This window comes from Danio rerio, chromosome 16, assembly GCF_049306965.1.
Source record: "Danio rerio strain Tuebingen ecotype United States chromosome 16, GRCz12tu, whole genome shotgun sequence".
In the NCBI taxonomy this organism is placed as follows: Eukaryota; Metazoa; Chordata; class Actinopteri; order Cypriniformes; family Danionidae; genus Danio; species Danio rerio.
Genome location: NC_133191.1, coordinates 12,848,248 through 12,868,692, shown reverse-complemented (window position 1 = coordinate 12,868,692; position 20,445 = coordinate 12,848,248). Strand labels below are relative to the sequence as shown.

General features: G+C 36.7%; 2 protein-coding genes across 6 annotated transcripts in view; one reads left to right on the top strand and one right to left on the bottom strand.

Annotated features, from left to right (window-relative positions):
* The window catches only part of rasip1 (Ras interacting protein 1), a 66,612-nt gene that overhangs the window by 45,041 nt on the left and 1,126 nt on the right, over positions 1-20,445 (bottom strand). Inside the window, exons 1-2 of one of the 4 annotated variants that reach the window (XR_012391323.1) lie at positions 4,730-5,014; positions 119-240 (exon numbers count right to left, since the gene is read on the bottom strand). Coding sequence is in view for 3 of the 4 variants with exons in the window: in XM_073924517.1 (XP_073780618.1) it covers positions 119-240 (122 nt within the window). In the remaining variant the exon portion in view is untranslated. 4 annotated transcript variants of the gene reach the window in all.
* Positions 9,995-17,661, top strand: cox6b2 (cytochrome c oxidase subunit 6B2). 2 transcript variants are annotated; one of them, NM_200506.3, is made up of 4 exons: positions 9,995-10,054; positions 10,565-10,691; positions 12,832-12,932; positions 17,082-17,661. In NM_200506.3, exons 2-4 carry the CDS (start codon positions 10,586-10,588, stop codon positions 17,133-17,135), a joined length of 261 nt encoding a protein of 86 aa, NP_956800.1. In that variant the 5' UTR covers positions 9,995-10,054; positions 10,565-10,585; the 3' UTR covers positions 17,136-17,661. The 2 variants fall into 2 exon arrangements, with proteins under 2 accessions (NP_956800.1, NP_001269021.1); NM_001282092.2 differs by having other exon boundaries at positions 10,562-10,691.

The following is a 20,445-nucleotide window of genomic DNA, read 5'->3' as shown; positions in this document are numbered from 1 at the left end:
GCATATATTTCTAAAAACTTGGTACATGATTTAAATGAGCTTTCTCTTTACTTCCTTGGGTATATGTCAGGTTTGTTTATTTGATCAAGATAAATAAATTCAGGTTCAATGTACTAACTTGACTGAGGCAGCACTGGGCCATCGAGCTCCCAGCTTGGCAAAGTGTTTCCGTGGGGAATTAATCCACAAGCCCACTGGGAAATGGAGCTTCCTAAATCGGGGACTGCCAGACTCCTCCATCTGAGGGAGTGTAGAGAAGAGAAAGATAAAATGACTAAAATAAATGGGGAAAGGAAGGATCGGAAGGGAAGCAGGACAAAGCCAGAAAGGGAAATGTCTTAACAGTCAGAAAATTCACAAGAAGAACATTTTTAAATGATTTCATTTAGTAGGTTTTGTGTGGTGGAGATTAATTCAGGCTGACCAGACGTACTGTTTATTTTTTTGTAGTTTTTTTTGTTGAGGCTGTGCCTTATTTATAGCTGACCGACTTACTGTGCACTCTCACTAATAAAGGTAGGCGATGTGGTACCTTTTCAAATGGTACACATTTGTACTAAAAGGATCCATATCGGTAACTTAACTATATGTTAGCACCTAAATATGTCAAGAGGTAGGCATACACTTTTGTACTTTTTAGGTACTAATGTGTACCCTTGAGATATATTAATAAGGACACTTTAGTTACAAATGTGTTAAAAGGTACCACTCCAGTGACAGTTTTCAAACCATTGTTTCTGGTATGAAAGAGTGTGGGGAAAAATTTTCCTGTTTGTGAGAAATAAATTAGTCCTTGTTGTATACTTCTGTCACACAAAAACAGGCTAATCAGTGGTAACGGTGTCATGTCTTAGTATAATTCTATGAACAAAATTACCATCCAATCACACTTACAGTACATATCGACTGACAGTTAGTAAAGGCAGGACCTGGGAATCAGTAGAAATCCGCCTCAAAAGGATTGAACAGTGTTTGATACTCAAACACCAATGGATTATGACTTTTTCCAGAATAAAATGCTTAAACAGTCAAATTTCGTGGTTAAACTGATCAGAATTTGTCCTTTTAACCATTTTTTTTTTACATGTTTTTCCCATATTTGAATTCATTCATTCGTTTTTTTCAGCTTAGTCCCTTTATTAATCTGGGGTTGCCACAGCAGAATGAACCGCCAACTTATCCAGCATCCAGCAACTTATCCAGCATACTTATACAGAGGATGCCCTTCCAGTCGCAACCCTGTTCACCTATAGCGCATGTCTTTGGACTTGTGGGGTAAACCGGAACGCTCAGAGGAAACCCACGCCAACACAGGGAGAACATGCAAACTCCGCACAGAAATGTCAACTGACCCAGCTGAGACTCGAACCAGCGACCTTCTTCCAGTGAGGTGACATCGCTACCCACAGCGCCACCGCTCTGCCCCATATTTGAATTGTTAGAGCAAAAAAGCTAAATATACATAGCATTCAGGTGAACACATACATTAATGTCTCATTTAGTGAAAAGTGTGTAAAGAAACAAATTTTAATTTCATATTTTGCTCAACCATTTAGTTTTTTTATATTTCAACATTTAAATATGTTCAAATAATTAAATAATAAATAATTGCTCTCCAGTAAAATTTAAATTCTTTTTTGTATACTGTACTTGCCAAGTGCTGTTTAACGCAATAACACACTTTTAAACATAAATGTTTTAATAGCTAATTTTTACAAACTAATTTCTTTTATCTTTGCCATGATATCACAAGATACAAGATACTAGTATTCATCCTAAAGTGCAATCTAAAGGCTTAACCAAACTTATTAACAGTAGTTTAAATAAACATCTAAAAGATTTTCTACTTTTTTTTTTTTTTTTTTTTTTGGAAGTAGGCTCATTTTACGGTTCTCCTAGAGTTAAACATTCATTCAAACTCCAGGTCTGGTGGGGGCATTATTGGCTTAGCTTAGCATAAGATCATTGAATCGGATTAGACCAGTGTTTCTCAACCACATCCTCGGAGGACCACCAACACTGCATGTTTTGGATGTCACACTCACTGCAGGTCTTTCAGTCTCTGCTACTGAACTAAATCAGATGTGTTTGATTAAGGAGACATGGAAAATGTGCAAAGCTGGTGGCCCTCCAGGAACGTGGTTGAGAAACACTGGATTAGACCATTAGCATCTTACTTTTAAATAATTAAACGAATTGATAACCTTCCTATTTAAAACTTGACTTCTCTGTAGTTACATGTCTAGGCTGATATGGCTAGGAGCTATACTCTCATTTTGGCATAACAATCAAGAATTTGGTATAGTTTTTCTAGCCATATTGACCTTGATAAAAGCGACTTTTAATTTTCTGTCAGTCTTAGTAAACTACAGAAATAAGGCTTTAAAGAGCCCCTATTATGGGTTTTTGAAAATTGCCATCCATGCAGTGTGAAACAGCTCTAAGTGGATGGAAAAATCCAGCTGAGATTTAAACATGAGAGTGCACCGTGTTAAAAACTATTGATACTATTAAGTCGACTCGAATGTTGTCAAATTAATGATTTTTCCTTTGTTCGGATCTTTTGCCTGCTCACATCGACGTCAAAGGGGACATTGCCAAATAAGAACTAGTGGATCGGGTAAAACATGAACGAGCCTTTTCTTTTAGACACTAGCAGTGTGAGGAATCATGGATTGATCATGACACGAAGATTACTATCACTGAGAGATAGCCGGCTGTGGGAAATAAAGGGTTAAAGTTCATTTTCACAACAACATCACAGTATAGCCAACCGTGTGCTGTGTTTGTTCCTGTCATTTTTCTGATTGATTCAATAACCTACCCTGCACCGCGGGATTCGCCGGTCGTTTGCTATTAAAGGAAGGAGCAGCAAATACTATTGACGTATGGCAGTTAGTCAGTAACTGTTACTCCTTCCTACACAACATTACGTGTGATTAAAATGGTTGCCTCATTTTCTGTAATTTGCAAAATATGTATTTAATTGTGTGTTGTAACTTGTAATCGATCCACGCGGCTTGTAATCATGTATTTATTACAGATCAGTGCTTGTACTGTATCTCTCAGGTTAAATCTGTATGGGCTATTTCACATATCCCGTCCACTTGAAAACGTGACGCATGCTTCTTCCTTTACCAATTTACCGATCTCCTGCTGTTTGTTGCTGTGGCTATCATCAGCTGTCCATTGGAATAATTTGTTAGAAATAAATGCATATTATCCCTGCTGAAAAATCCAGCTTAAACCAGCCTAGGCTGGTTGGCTGGTTTTAGCTGGTTGACCAGCCTGGTTTTAGAGGGGTTTTGGCCATTTCCAGGCTGGTTTCCAGCCATTTCCAGCCTGGTCTTAGCTGGTCAGGCTGGAAAATTACCAGCCAAATCCAGCTAAAACCAGCTTGACCAGCCTGGTTTAAGCTGGATATAGCTGGTTTTGGCTGGACTCCCAGCTTGGCTAGGCTGGTCAAGCTGGTTTTAGCTAGTCATCTCCCAGCCTGACCAGCTAAGACCAGGCTAGAAATGGCTGGAAACCAGCCTGGAAATGGCCAAAACCACTCTAGAACCAGCCTGGTCAACCAGCTAAAACCAGCCAACCAGCCTAGGCTGGTTTAAGTTGTATTTTTCAGCAGGGGTAAAAGGGTATTCTGACCTTGCATGCATAGCAGCCTGTTGCTGGAGACCCCCAAAAGCAAAATATAATCTTTTGTAATGCAAAATAGGGACTCTTTAAATCAAGGGGCTCTTCAAAAGATTTTTTTTTTCAATTTTGTGAGCAAGTTGCTAATGATCTAATAAGATTCAGTTATTTATGCTAAGCTACGCTAATAGTGCTCCAACCAGACCTGGAGATCAGCTAAATGGATTAAAAAATGGTAAAACTCTAACTGTTTAACTCCACGGAAGTTGTATTAATTCCTTAATGTTCCTTTAAATACATATAAATAGCAATAGAAATCAAAGATGTAACGTGTACCCTATTAAAATCTAATCTCAAAATGGAAGGGAAAGCTAATGTCGCATTGATTCTGGATGTGCAATGTCATGCTTTCTTCGTCATCTAAGAGTCTCTGAGTAACAGAGCGTCAGTGCAACTAGCAGCGGATGCCACAAAGTTGACAGTGCAGGCGGGGAATAGTTATGGCTCTGAGAAAAAGATTTATTTCGCATTCATGTCTACATGTCTAATGAAAAGCAGAGGTTTGGCACGGTTGCTCCTGAGCTAAGCACACTGGTGGAAGTCAAGTAAGAGTCAAGTGGCTTCGCCAAGAGGCCATGACGAGGATATCAACCGACATGAAACTATCACTGCTGAGGATCCGTCGTGCAGCCAAACCACATTCTATGAATATCATCCTTTGATTAAAAGCGCTCAACATCGGCTATACATAATAACATACATTTTTTCGTCCTCCGCCCTGATTGTGGACTTCACCTCCATGTATCCTCACAGACAGACAGGGAAAACCCCTGAGCAGACCCCCTAAGTGTTATCTGCCCTCTGTCGTCCCTCCAAAAAAACTGAAGTTCACTATTATATGTTGACTCGGTGACCATAATTGATTTCATCACATTCTACGGAGTAAATGGTGGATGTAGAACAACCAAGAAAGAAAATTTACAACTTTGGGTTGGGAAAGGCGTTCAGGATGTGCTGACTGCAGCTCTAGATCTGTAAAATGCATTGGTAAAATGACTTTACACATCATTGGAGACAAATAAATGCGACTTACCCACTGTGATGGACGTCCTCTTTATTTCAGGATAAATCTTCAAAATAGCTGTTGTTGTTTGCGGAAAGTTTCAGGATGATAAAATATCAGTGGAGGTCAGATTTGTGTCGTCTTACTCCGGATGTATTAGGCTTAAACAGTCCATTTTCTGCCTCGGGCCTTGCTTTCACTGTTCAGTATCTTTTCGTTCTCTCAGTTTTTAGTTTGTTTTTTCCATTTTCGAAGGTAAAGTTGTTCTAGAAGGTTCTTTTGGTTGCTTTCTATTTCTCCCTCCACTTCGATCTCCCGTTTCTGCGTCTATAGATAGAGAAGCAGGCCCATTGTTCTAAATGACAGAATTTCCTTCCTCCCCAATGGACAACACCTATATCCTGAGAAAAAGAGAGAGAGGGAATATGAAGTATACATATAAAGCCATGTCAATGACACTGTTGTACATATTGAGTGTGAGGCTAAAAAAATGGAATAAGCACCAGTCAGGATGTCCATTCAAAAACAGAAGAGAGCCGGAAATGGTGTGACAGTCGGAGAACTCAGTAGGCCGAGTCAGGATGGAGGACATTTTGAATTTGCCACAGATTTTTTGAAAAAGACTTTTTGTCACACACTAAGTCTGTCCATCAATACTTCAATCTCATTCTTATCAGCACTATACTGACCTTGCAGGATGTACTCTGGAAATTAAGTATATTTACTTTCGCAAATCATATAAAGTATATTTGTTTACCACCCAAAAAGTACCAACAATGGGCACAAGACTAGTTAACTCTTGCCTCAGCATGTTTTATCCAACAGTTTTTAGTTTGTGTTGAGGGTCTCGAAAAAAAAGAGGAAGCAGGAAACCTGGGACAGGATGTCAAAGACAGAGCGGCACCTGTAACCTTTGACCTCGTCAACAACAGAATGATGTGTCAGGAAAGAAGAGCCATGTGTATATCCGCATATGTGAATGTGTGTATATAGCTATATATCCTATTTGAGTTTGTACAATGCAAATATTTATATGAGGGTCAAACAGGGTTTGTCAAGCAGCATAAACAATAAAAATAATTTTTCTGTAAATTTAGTTTTGTGAGAAAAACATAATGACCATTATACAAGATTTATGGAAGATGACCATTGAAAAGTCATTCAGTATATATTTAAGAAATCTTGTCAGGCTTGGAACAAGAAACAAATTAGAAGACTTCTACAAACCACTAGTATTTGCACATTGATTAGCAAAATTCTAGGCTATGATTAATTATTCTTTCATATATGTTAACTACTATGTTTTACATAAATATATAGCTTGAATGATTATAGAACATCATTCTAGGCACATTTTTTTACTTGAAACAGACGCTCATTTGCATTTAAAGTACTTTCCTTGCATAAAATAATACTTAAATGGGACATATTTTACCAGTGAATGCACTGATTTGTTTACTTTTTGTTTAAAACTAAAATCTAACTACATGTAGTGAGATTAATGCAAAAAACAACAATAAAAAAAGTTATCAAGCAAATGTCTGGTTGGTTGTGCTCTTCCATTAGCCTATTTGTTTAGCAAATGTTCATAGACAAAAACACTTATTTAAAATATTTTTCCCAGATTTAACACCGTCATGCAGTCGTGCATAACATGTAAATACATGCATCATGTCAGACCAAAACCCAAAAGCTTGGTGAGCAGTTGTTCTGTCAGACAGGAAGCGCTGACAGCAGCCTGTGAAAGCTCGTGTGCGTCATTCAGACTTGTCCTTCCATGTTTGTTTTTAGTGTGTAAGTGAAAGCTGGCTTCTGGTCAGAGGGGATGTGTTTGGAATGAAATGCGCATACAGTAACACGCGCTCTCTGGTTCTTACTGTACATCATCTCTCAAACTCCGACTTCAGCTGTGGACGGAGAAGGTGGTTTGGAGGACAGCAGTGCCCTACAAAGGCAAAGCACAGTAACTGCAATCTCTTCCATTATAATTGCTTTCTAGGTAGTCCAGGTAATAAGTAGAAATTTAGTAAAGTATAGTAGACCTAAAGATAAAAATCTGCTGGTAATTTGCTCACCCTCAGGCCATCTTGTTGTATGCAAATATTTTTCTTCATTAAAACATTAGATTTTTTGTTGTTGTTGTTGCTGCTGAAACTGTGGTCTTTGCTTATTCTTAAAATGCAAGTCAACTGTTGCTGGCATTTTAGGTCTAAAAAATGTAAGCAAAACAAAAATGAATACTTGTGACTCCTGGAGATGCATTCAGGTCTAATGAACCACAGGAATAAATAAATGGAAAAAACGAACACCTTTATTGCAGAGCATTTGAAGATGGTTCTAAGTGTATTCATTGTAATACATTAATAGTAATACATTACATTACATTCATGTATTTAATTCATTGTAATACATCAATGTAATACATTCATATATGTATATATATATATATATATATATATATATATATATATATATATATATATATATATATATATATACACACACACACACACACACATTTTTAATCAGCCAATCACATGGCATCTCTGAATATTTCAGAAACTGCTGATCTACTGGCATTTTCATTTCGTAGGGTTTACAGAGAATGGTTCGAAAAACAGTAACAGTAACTTAAATAACCACTTGATACAACCGAGGTATGCAGAAGACCATTTTTAAACGCACAACACATCCAACTTTGAGGCAGATGGACTACAGCAGCAGAAGACCACACCGGATGCCACTCCTGTCAGCTACGAACAAGAAACTGAGGCTACAATTCACACAGGCTGACCAAAATTGAACAATAGAAGATTGGAAAAATGTTGCCTGGTCTGATGAGTCTCCATTTCTGCTGGAGTCAGAATTTGGCATCAACAACATGAAAGCATGGAACCATCTGTCCTTGTATCAACCCTTCAAGCTGGTGGTGGTGGTGGTGTAATTGTGTGGGGGATATTTTCTTGGCACACTTTGGGCCCATTAGTACCAATTTAGCATTGTGTCAAAGCCACCTACTGAGTATTGTTGCTAAACATGTCTATCCCTTTATGACCACAGTGTACCCATCTTCTGATGGCTACTTCCAGCAGGATATCGCACCATGTTATAAAAACGTGAATCACCCAGACTGGTTTCTTGAACATGACAATGAGTTCACTGTACTCAAATGGCCTCCACAGTTACCAGATCGCAATCCAATTACAGCACCTTTGGGATGTGGTGGAACGGTAGATTTACATCATGGATGTTCAGCTGACAAATATGACAAATATATTTTTACCGTAGACATGTATATATGACAACCATGTTTTATCTATTGTTACTTGAACTTGTTTTAATAAGTTAATCCGGTTTTAACATTTTTTTTAAGTTGTACAAAGTTTAACTTCTTTATTTTTAGTCAGTTTGACTGATGTGAGTAGAGATGAAGATTACATTTGATTTAACTAAAAAATATCAAGTAAAGGAGAATGTTTACAGTGTATGTGGTTACCCATAATTGATTTCATTTTTTAATTGAATTAAATGAACCTTGGGCCATTTTAACTTGCGCAACATGTAACTGACTAAGGCAGCTCGTTTAACTTAAAAAAAGAAACCTGATTAAGTCATAAAAACATATGTTGTCATGACTTATTGATCATATGATATTTTTTTCAGGTAAATGCTTTGTTAAGTTTATTAGCAAAGTAAGCATGTAAATACAAAATATGTATCAATTACGACATTTATGATATATTTATAAATAAATAAACAGAATTATGTATTCATTTGCTGTGGCCACAACATCAATAAATTATGAATCTTTGACAAAGAATATGTCAGTCAAAAAATCATGACTTTAGCTGCCCAGCAATTTGATTAGCCCTCCAGGAAATATATATATATATATATATATATATATATATATATATATATATATATATATATATATATATATATATATATATATATATATATATATATTCAAATATTTCCCAAATGATGTTTAACAGAGCAAGGAATTTTTCACAGTATCTAATAATGATTTTTCTTCTGAAGAAAGTCTTCTTTGTTTTATTTTCCCTACAATAAAAGCTGTTTTTAATTTTTTTTTAAAATGCATTTTGGTCAATATTATTAGCCCCTTTATACATATTTTTTTTCTGATTGTCTACAGAACAAACCACTGTTGTACATTGACAATTACCCTAACCTGCCTAATTAACCTAGTTAAGCCTTTAAATTGCACTTTAAGCTGAATACTAGTATCTTGGAAAATTTACAGTCATCATGGCAAAGATAAAATAAATCCGTTATTAGAAATGAGATATTAAAATTATTAAATAGTTTATTAAAAACAGGCGGCGCAGTGGCACTGGTAGTGCTGTCACCTCACATCAAGAAGGTCGCTGGTTCGAGCCTCGGCTGGTTCAGTTGGCATTTCTGTGTGGAGTTTGCATGTTCTCCCTGCGTTTGCGTGGGTTTCATCCGGGTGCTCCGGTTTCCCCTACAGTCCAAAGACATGCGGTACAGGTGAATTGGGTATAGGATAAATTGTCCGTATTGTGTGTGTGTGTGTGTGTGTGTGTGTGTGTGTGTGTGTGTGTGTGTGTGTGTGTGTGTGGACGTTTCCCAGGCATGGGTTGCAGCTGGAAGGGCATCCACTGCGTAAAAACGTGCTGGATAAGTTGGCGGTTCATTCTGCTGTGGTGACCCCAGATTATTAAAGGGACTAAGCCAAAAAGAAAATAAATGAATGACTAAGTTTATTAAAAACTCTTATGTTATTTGTGTTACACAGAAACTGGGAGAAATATAAAGGAGGTTATTAATTAAGGAGGACTAATAATTTAGACTTCAACTGTATAAACATAACAGAAATCAATATAAAAACAAACAAGTCAGTATAAACTCAAATAAATTGCATAAAAATGTAATGAATGTGTGAATAAAGCACATAAAATAATAAATTATTTGTTAAAGTTATTCAAATTTGTTATAAATGATACATATTAGGTTATATTAATATTGTAAATTAATGTTTATGTTGTAAATCATATTTTTAAGCAACTTTTTTAGTTTACAGCTTTTTGTTCAGATGTATTATATTATTTTACATTATTATTACTATGATAGTACACTATAGTGTTATAATGTTATTTACCTCACGTTGCATAAATGAATAGTAAACTATGTTGAACGTACAGAAATTATTACACTGTGATAAATATAAATTAAATCATAAAAGAATTCGTGGTCTTTGGCTCCGCCTCCTCTCATCCTCAAACTACCGCCCACACACTCTGACTTCCCATAATTCACTGCGCTCAAGTCTTTCGAGAGGACGTTACGATAAGGGCACAGCCAGAGGTAGGCCGAACTATTTATATTTGTTTAGTGCAAGTTGTGGTTGAATAGTCTGTAGCTTAAAAGGTCTGTATAGTCGCTTTTCGTTTACCTTGTTGCAAAAAACACAGAATAGCAACTACTGTTTTAAGAGAATGATTCGTTTGAGTTTGTTAGCGAGTTAGCAGGCATGCTACATAAACCGGTTACATCAAGGTTATGTTACTTCAGGGTTGTTTTAAGGCTGTAATACACTTAAATTTACGCATTCAGACTTGACTGCAATATACAAGCAATTCCTTAAAGTTGAAAGAGCTTGTTTAAAGTATTTAAAAAATATTATAACAGTAACGTTAAAGGTCTCACAGTATGAGACCTGGAATGACTGACTGTAGCTTGTTCCATACTGAGATTGTCTGTGTAAGAATTTAGGCATTTTCTTCATTGCACTCCTAATACGACATTTGTACGATGCACTTTATTTTAGTACATGGATCATGTTGTTAATCTCTGGATGTTTATTATGTCAAGCAGAACCATTATATCTGACTGAAGATGGCTGATGTTATTGAGGAGAAGATCAAGAACTACAGAACGGCTCCATTTGATGCCCGTTTCCCAAACACCAACCAGACGAGGAACTGCTACCAGAATTATCTAGGTGGGTATAGAATACATTATTACATTATCTATATTTAAGTATGAAAAAATGTAGAAAAGCACAACACTTTTAACCGGGTGTGTTAATTAGAAAATGTGCAAATTAGATATTTAAAAAGGCAACACCAAAGCTCCAGAAATGCTACTGTATTAAATAGAGGTGTGAACCTATACTGGTCTCACGGTTCGGTTCGGTTACGATTATCATGCCTTCTGTTCAATTCGATACCTCGGTGCATCACGGTGCATTGACGATGCTTTCCATATACAGTGTTATATATTAGAGGGGAGGCTATAACAAGCTGTCCGTATAAACACACAGACACACAGCACCACACTGTCTCTCATTCAAACACATAAACAAACATAGACAGCACCAAAGAAACAAACACGCACGCACGCACACACACACACACACATGCACACACACACACACACTTAAGCCCTCGCGACAGGGAGAGCTCGCGCTGAGCGGAGCAGAAAAACCAAAACAAAAAAAGAAGCACTTTTCCGACGGTCCCTTGCTGAGAGCTCCTCTCAGCGCGAGCTATCCCGGCTAAACACATATTGCGAAGGCTTAAACGGAGCAGTGCTCTTAGTGTGGAGCGAAAAAAAAAAAAAAGACAGCTGTGAAACATAAAAACACAGGAAACACACTTTAGATCTTTTTAGGGTAAGAGGTTTTTGAGTTATTGCCGTCTGTAACTGAATGTGTGTCAAGAATATCGAAAACAAAACCAACTGAACCGCGCTCATTTCTGGCGCCCTTCTAGATATACAGCGCCCTTAACATTTGCCTATGGTGCCTATGCCAAGGGCCGGCCCTGAGTTGGCTGAGTGTTGTAAATGCTGCGCTCACCTCCCTCGCGATAGAGCGCATAGGAGATAAATGACGTCAGTACATAATAACCGGTTATGATTATTACTGAACCGATACCGAATTGTCCGCGTCTGCATCGCGGTGCACCAAAGAAACAATTAATTTTGACACCCCTAGTATTAAATTAAAAAGGCTGACGCTAAGTTAGTAATGTTTTGAGCACCCAGTGCTTCAGAGTGTTCATTACAGTAAGGTGCTCTGTTTTGTACACTTCCGAAACACATGATCGCCTGTTATCTCACAACAACAACAAAAAAGAAAGAAAATACACATTTATAAATTATACAACTTAGATATTCAAAGCGAAAATACAAAAACAAACGATAATTATAGAAAACGGAATATAACAAGGAACTTTATTTTTTAGCACTTTATTAAGGTCTTCAGTATACAGAATTTAAGTATTAAATTGTGTCATTAGTGTCGACACTGATGCTTTCTGAGTTGCTTTTTGCAGATGTGTTTTTTAAATGAATCCGAGCAGTTTGATTTTCACACAGGCATGTACAAAATCACTTCAGGCTTAACCAGCTCAGAGTATTAATAGTATAATATAGTGAAGTCATATTGCACTTGGAGTAGCCTGGACTTAAAAGGATAGTTCACCCCAAAAATTTAAATTTACTTTCCCTCAAATAGTTCCAAACCTTTTTGTTTCTTTTAAAAGAAAATAAAATATATTTTGAAGAAAGATTAAAACCTGAAACCTCTGACTTGATCAATGGTTACAGATTTCCAGATTGCTTCAAAATATATTTTGTGTTCAATAGAAGAAAGTCAAACGTTTTTGGAACAAGTTAAGGCTTTGTAAATGGTGACAGAACTTTCAGTTTTGGGCAAACTATCTCCAAGTTTTTTTTTCGTTTTTTTTTTTTTTCTCAAGGTCGCAGCAGCAAATCAGGGTTGATTAAAATGTATCTCTGTTTGTGTATGTCTGTTAGTCATGTGCTCAAGGGCATAGCGCAAAATGTTTGGCTCTGGTCACACAGTCAAAGTACTGATGCTCTCAAAACACCTCAGAAAACATCCAAGACTGATTTGTTGTCACTGTTATTTATTTCTATTTTTACATTGTCTATTTTCAGAAGGTCAAAAAGAAATCTGTTACATAGCAAGATAATAATATCATAGTAACAGATTTGTCCCCCACTCTTCCTACAAACCTGCTGATGAACAAATACTCTAGTTAATCATTTTGATTTTTGTCAAATAATTTTCTGTCAGCTTTCAGTGTTTGCATAATGCTTTTTCTTTCTCTCAGACTTCCACAGGTGTAATAAGGCTTTGTCAAGCAAAGGGCAGGATACCTCTCCCTGTGAATGGTATCAGAGAGTCTACAAGAGCCTGTGTCCAATTAGCTGGGTGAGTCTCTTCTACTTCAAACTCTTCTCTTCAAATTTGAATGTTCTTCTTGTGTTTGAATAAATAGAGAATGTATCTCTACAAATATAGTAATGCATGTAAATGATCTTTCCTTCCATTGTTTATTGTTTGAAAGTACCGTTTTTGTTTGTGTATATACAAATCTGATTGAATGACCAAGAAATTACAGATAGTTATGTTTTTGGCAGTAAATGAATGAATAAATTAATTGCAAAGAAAAACAATGTTTGTGGAAAAAATTTAATTATTCACATTTCCTAACATTTTTTGTTGTTGTTGTTGTAGCCTGTGAAGGATTGTGTACTTGAAAATAGTTAATTTTATTTTTAAAATTAGACAAACTTTCTTATTACTTGTAATTTAATCACCGAAAGTCCAGAAAAACTAAAGGTCTAATGTTATCTTGAGAAATCAAAATGGGGGAGGAAATGGTCATCAGTTCCAGTTTAGTAAAGAGTTCTGGAGTTTTCAGAGTTTTGTGTTTGAGTAAATGATGATCAACTTGGAAATAAAAAGTTGTAGCCTTTAGTTTTTACTTTGTATATGTAAAATTCAGCCATGTATAGTTTGTCAATTTGAATTTTTTAACTTTTCTAATTTGAACAAAATGACTAGTAAAAAGATATTCCTTTCTCCTTTGCTCACCCAAATAGACGCTTTCCAGGATTAGATTTTTCTCTCCATCTCAAATATACAATGCCACAACACTAGGGATGCACCAATACCATTTTTTTAGATCTGATACCAAAATTCGGAGTATCGACCAATACAGATCTGAACCTGATACTGTGCTTTTTTTTTTTTTAGTTCTGGTGATAAACTCAAATAATAGATCTTTAGTAAAAAATAACCGACAAATTGGTCTACTGTAAATAACACATGGCATAACTAAAAACATGATGCTTGCTGTAAACTTGGCTACATTATTTGAATATTCATTATGACATTGATATGTTGTGGTCCAGCCTTTGTTTCCTTTTTTTAATATTAAGATTCTTTTAAATTCTGTAATAGGCTACCACTGGTAAAATTATCAGCATTTTAGCAAAGCCTGTTATTTTCCTGCAGGTGTGACGCAGACTAAACTATGCTGTCTGAGGCCAATTTTATTTAATAAACATTCCCTTTTCTGTTAATGACAATGCATATTGCTCCCGTTAGTTTCACTTTTATTAATTTAATCTACTACTTTGACCACAATGAGTCAGGCTTTACAAACTATTCGCAGCACTGATAGTATTCCTTTCGGAAGAATAAACTCAGTCGGAAGGATGAGAGAACAAACTCATTGTGAGAATAATTTTATCGAGCAGCGCATATCGCGTTTGCTTAGTAGGTGCATGAATGAAGCAATTGATGCATCACAGAGACACAGCGCGCAGCCCTCCGGTATTTGCAGACACTTTCAAAACCTAGCTGCACAAAGGAAAGTGCGTTGAGTATAGGCTGATTTATACTTCTGCGTCAAACGCTGGCATATGCTACGGCGCTGACGCATAGACCTTCGCCATGGCCGTCGGCGTCACTGACGTGCACCTCTCATAAATTGTAACTACACATCGCTACGACATGTAGCGCAAGCTCTGTGATTGGTCGGCTAGGTAGCGCTGACGAGTCTGCGCGGGAGCGAGAGCCGCGCGAATGGCGCGAGCGATTGTTTACAAGTGTGGAGTCCCGTGAAGGAGCTCTGAATGGAAAGTTTTGTTTTGTGTTTACCTCATAGTTAAAGTTGTTGCACGTCCGCTGATTCCTGCCTCAAAATGAGCGAGTTTGAGCCACTTGTACATCCAGGAAGTGTTCAGGGAAAGCAAAATACCAGCGAAGAAACTTGACACAGAGACACATTTACACCTCGCTGCCAGCTAGCGTTTCGGAAGTGTTAATGCAGACCAACAGAGACAGCGCGCAGAAGTATAAATGCACAGCTATGGGCTTTGCATGCGCCGTGGGTTACGACGGTCACTTGACGCAGAAGTATAAACCAGGCTTATCTGTCCAATGTATTATTGAGCCTTATCTCATTTAAAATTTAAGGTAGGCCTACTTTATGTGTGAAGAGCAGGCAATAACCCTCTTTAGTGTTGCGAATGCGATCTGCTGAGACGCATCTCAACATGATATAGAAACAGAAATTAACTCCTTGCTGCAGTTCAAAATGACCCATTTAATGCAAAACTAATTCCATTTCTCCACTGTATATTTAAACTAACAAGAACTAATAGTCTTGGAGAGTTTTCGAATTGTCATAAATTTGTCCCTGTTTGTATTGTGAATTTAAGCACTCAATATTCATCTGTGCTTCACATCAAACTACAGAAAGGCTTCAGAACATTTGGGATATAATAGGCCTACATGACAACTTTCTAATCCCTTATAATAGGCTACCTTCATGGCATTTGTCTTATTAATTACACAATTTATCACACGTGCAAGATCAGATTTGGATCGGTACCAGCTGGCCGATTCCCGATCCAGCAAAAATATGCGTTGTTGAACGAATGTCCGATTTAAGTATAGGGATCGTTGCATCCCAGCACAACACAAAGCAGAGAATCGCTAAAAAAAATACAAATTCAGGGTATTTGCTTATGATTATTTGCATCTTCATCCAAACTTTGTTCAGCAGATCTTCACTCAAATATATTCTGGCTTATTACAAATACAATTTATTATTAAATATTTGATTTAAACAATTTTGAGAATAAAGGCAGTGTCAGGAAATCTCTCTGAACTAGTTAATTTGTAAACATTGCCATTTATGCCATAGTCCACTTTAATGCATTAACATTAGAAAATAACACCCTTATTTATGGATTCTTTTTGCTTTCATTGTAAATCCTCGTTGAGCATGAGGTATTCATTGTATATGGGAATGATGTAAAAATGACCAGATTCTTGTCATTTGTTAGCAGTGCTGGTTAATATCATTGCTCCTAAAAACTGTTCTTGGTTCATTTATTTTGATTATTTACTGTCAACGTTGGATGCATGGTGTCCAGATTTTATTAGTCACCAAATGCTGAGAAAGATTTGAGTATGGTCAAGAGTTCAATCTCATACTGGCACAAAGTTCTTTGTTCTTCATTCTTGTCACACACCCAATATCTTCCCTGACATAAGTTTATCACTAGTATCGCCTTTCTAAAGTATGACTGTAAACATTTCATTGTTTCCACAGCCAACATGGGTCTCCTTTTAAGATCTGTTAATAAATGTGCACATAACCCTCATAGTCCGAATAAAGAAGCTGATTTTGATTTTGTGAATGACTGAAGTAAATTTTCAGTCAAATGAAATGCATTCTTAGGCCCCGTTTACACAAGTGCGTTTTAGATCAAAAACCATCCGCATCCACACTAGTGTTTCACCTTGCGTTTCTGAACATATCTCCGTCCACACTACGCCACCAAAAACGTATATTACGTGACCATTCGCGCACTCTGGGCATGTGCATTCTAGTATAAACAGAAAGCATGTGTCACGCTCGGCATTTGGTTATTGTTAGTCAACAAACGCCGGTTGAACAATGAACAAGATGGCAAAGGAAGCAAGAGAGGTATGTTTGTGGACAGATGTCGAGGTCGAGTTGTTACTAAATGTAACAAATGAATAACTGCACAATGGCGCCTAAAACACACAGTAGTGCAAACAATGCTCCCATTTTTGTATCCATGTTGTTGTTTACAGTGAAGGGTGGGCCGCTGTCTTCCAGTAGCGATAAAGCCATGTGTTACAGTCATGTGATAGGGGCTTGACGAATAAGGGAAGGATACGCAATGACACAAAAGCCCCAATCAGGTAGCGAATCTCAGCAGACACGCCTCCATTTTCAGATGTCTCCATTTTCCTTCATCCACACTGAGAGGAAGCAGCAGCGTTTTAGAATAAAAACAGCCTCTCCAGCGTTTCCAAAACGCTCCGTTTTCGGCGCTCAAAAACTCTGGCGTAGTGTGGACAGATGGCGTAACAGTAGCAAAACTTAGGCGTTTTCAAACTAAAACTCACTAGTGTAAAGAGGGCCTTAATCAATTTGTTGTTGGTGGTGTTTGCCCTCTCACTTTGATAAAACAAAAGACCAGCCACTGAAAGCTTTACTTAAAATTGATGTTTGTCTTTTCATTCCATCAGGTGGGGAAATGGGATTCACAGATCGAGGATGGAAGCTTCCCTGGAAAGATCTAAATGGTCGCTGTTACTTTTGAATTTTATGAACTCCCAACTATTTGTAGAGTACCTCATAATATATTACTCTGTTTTGATGTCTTGAGTATCGGTTTGCCCTGCTGAAGGATGAAAGGTCATTCAGATTGAAATGTTATGACCTTTTTACCAACAGCAGTTTGAGGTCCTACGTTAGCATTAAGCTGTCACTCTACATCTTGCTTATGCAATTTACAAAATAAAAAAGCGCACAATTTCAACTGATGTTTGTTTATTTTTGTGTAGCAGAATTTACAGGTAAACACGAGAACAGTGTAGGCTGAAGAAAGACTTTTAATAACATAAATGTACTGTAGAAAGTAGTTTCTGACTAGAGAATAGTCTGAAGTAAGCTTCAACACTTGCAAAAATTCATAGGCTGCTTGGTGTACAATCTCAAGTCAACAGCAGTTATACTCTTGCAGAAGGTCACTGACTACTACATTAGCCTTTTGGTGGAAAGATTCTGGTTGGTTGAGGAAAAAATACTATTCCAGGCCTTAAAGTAAAATTCAAAGCATATTTTTCAATACACAGTGGGAAAAATAAGTATTGAACACAAGCAGTTTTCTCAGAAAACATATTTCTGAAGGTGCTGTTCACTTCAAATTTTCACCAGATGTTGGCAACAACTAAAGAACTCCATATGTGCAAAGAAAGCAAAACTAATTGGTTTACAAGTAAAGCTATGTGTAATGAAATGATTTAAGGAAAGTGTATTTTTTAAACACATGAAGAAAAGGAGATGTGAAAAGGCAGTGAAAGTCCAGACAGCAGCCAAAACCTCTCAGTAGTTCTTCAGCAACCCTCTGCCCTTCATCATTGTAAATGAATATTAGCTTTTTAAGTTCAACATCTACATTAGCAGTATGATGAAGATAACACCAGGGTGGACATTTTAACAAGACAACGATCCAAAACACAGCCAAGGAAAGAGAATCATTCTGTGGAATGGCCTAGAAAGTCACCAGACTTCAATCCTATGATAAAAAAATAGAAAATAAAGATCCGGGGCCTGTTTTAGTAAGTTGGTTCAAACAACTCAAGAGCTTAAACTTAAACTCTGAGTTGATTTACAGAGAGATTAAAAACTGTTCAGTTTCAGAATAGCTGATCTGAGTTGGGTCAATAAATTTTGAGTAGTCCAACTCAGAGTTAAGCGCGCACACTGTGTCTATAAGAAGGCATTATCAAGGGAACACAGATATTAAGAGTGACCATGGCAACATCTTAAAAATGCGATCAGCATTTCTTTCTCCAGCTGAACTTGGTCTGCTCATGCAAAGTTATAGCAAATATGAGCATATTTAAAAAGAAGCAATTATCAGTAAAACAGAGACAGTTAGCCTGGGAAAACAGCTGCTCAAGTTAATGCCTAATTTTATGTTTAAAGTATTTAAATATTAAAGTATAATAAAATGAGTAATCTTATGTGTGATGAACACTTTTCTAAACTTTTATACACGTTTATCAGTTTTAATAAACTTAAAAGTGCACTTGTGTGTCTGCCTTTTTTATCGATTAAGTGATAGAGGTTGATATAACATTTAGAAGGTAAGCAGTACTAAAATTTTTAGAACGAATAATAATCCCATTAATCTAGTTACAGTACATGTCAAAGGACAGTGAATTTGAGCTAAAAAAGTTTTTTTTTGAGCTAATTATTTATGAAAAAAGGACAAGCCATTCTTGTACGTGACTTTGTTCTGTGTGTGACTAAAATGTAGACAATATCTATTTTCCATCCAAATATATTACATAAATGCGTCAAATATCAACAGTAAAAGCAGAATTTACTGCGGTAGAAGAGGCGGCGTCAATTATTTTATTTTTTCATTTAATGTACTTGCGCCTCAGATGAATATGTTGATAGACAATGAACACGTGGGGGCGTTTGAAGCCATGAGACGCGGAAACTCTTGACACGCTCCAGACGCTCTGAGGTAATTATTTAATAATATACACTAATACTGAAATGGAATTTTAGAATGAAAAAAAACAACATTTTAGGTGTCCTGCTGGTTTGTCCATTCAGACACATTTTCATCATCATATGATCTCTTAACAAACCTTTTTTTAATGCACATATTGTTAAGTGTTTCCTTCGTAGTTTATGCGCATCTTTTCTTATCAAATAGAAGTTTATCCTACTCAGTTATGCACATGTTTTTATGCATATTTTCAAAGGTTATGTGCATCATGACGTTTCCATCAATCGTTTTTATGCACATCTCCAAAATGAGCTATAAAATAGGTGTGAGGAAAAGTAAGGCTAATGCGAGAAATACCGCTTCATCTTTTAAAAAGGGGAGGAGACCGACAGAAACTTCGAGTTTAGAGAATAAAACCTGCTCCTGACCAGGTTAGATTCACAAAGTAAGTTACCACAGTAACTGACTCTGAGTTAAAGTTACCTCTCTTTCAGAACAGGTTTGACTTACCCTGCTTTATTTTGAAACGGAAAACCCAGAGTTTCTCTCATTTCAGGGTTTTCACTTAACCTCCTTTCTGAAACAGGCCCCAGGTATGATAGATGAGACCCTCAGAACCATCAAGATAAAAAACAACAACAACAACAACAACAACAACAACAACTGAGCAATGCCTGTGACTTCATTCTCCATTTTAGAGTCGTGTTTAAGCTGCCATCCCCAAAAAGTATTAAATACATTTCAGTAGTTCAGTACTTTCACTTAATGTCATTCATTCCATTTGTTTTTGCAGGTAACTAATCTTTCAAATTTTTATGTTTTTTTTCCTGAAAAATCTGGTTAAATTCTCTACTATTTCCAGGAAAAATCATGTTCAATACTTTTTTTCACCATCTGATCCTTCTGCAGCAGAATGTTGGAGATGTCCAAAACATATGGGGAAAAACTGGGGGAAACCTTTCAGACAATAACCCTTAAAACAATCAAACACAAGTATTGTAATCAGGCTTGTTTTCCAAAACGCATTGTATTCAATTAGTCTCTCAGAGAATGAGAACAGTGATCAATAACTGTTATCTATATTAATTCAACCCAATCTAGATGGTTAGATGGCGATTAATAACTTATTACTCCAAGTTTAAATGAGAATATAACTCAGATCCTCCGTGGGTCTAGATCTTAATGTGTTTCCTGTTGTAGCATATTGCCTGGGTAGTTTCTTCATTCCACATGCTTAATTTAATATCAATAGTCTTAAAAACACTACATTTAGTACGTAAATAAGGCTTGGCGTAAAGGCTAATTCGGTTTAAACAAGCAGGAAGACATAAGAGGTCAGTGATTACATAAGCATAGTGTTA

Bases quoted from the DNA above. Each gene is read 5' to 3' on its own strand.
- cox6b2 (NM_200506.3), top strand. From the start codon at position 10,586: ATGGCTGATGTTATTGAGGAGAAGATCAAGAACTACAGAACGGCTCCA. The intron at 10,692-12,831 runs GTGGGTATAGAA...TCTTTCTCTCAG, and splicing joins CTGCTACCAGAATTATCTAG to ACTTCCACAGGTGTAATAAG. The intron at 12,933-17,081 runs GTGAGTCTCTTC...TCATTCCATCAG, and splicing joins GCCTGTGTCCAATTAGCTGG to GTGGGGAAATGGGATTCACA.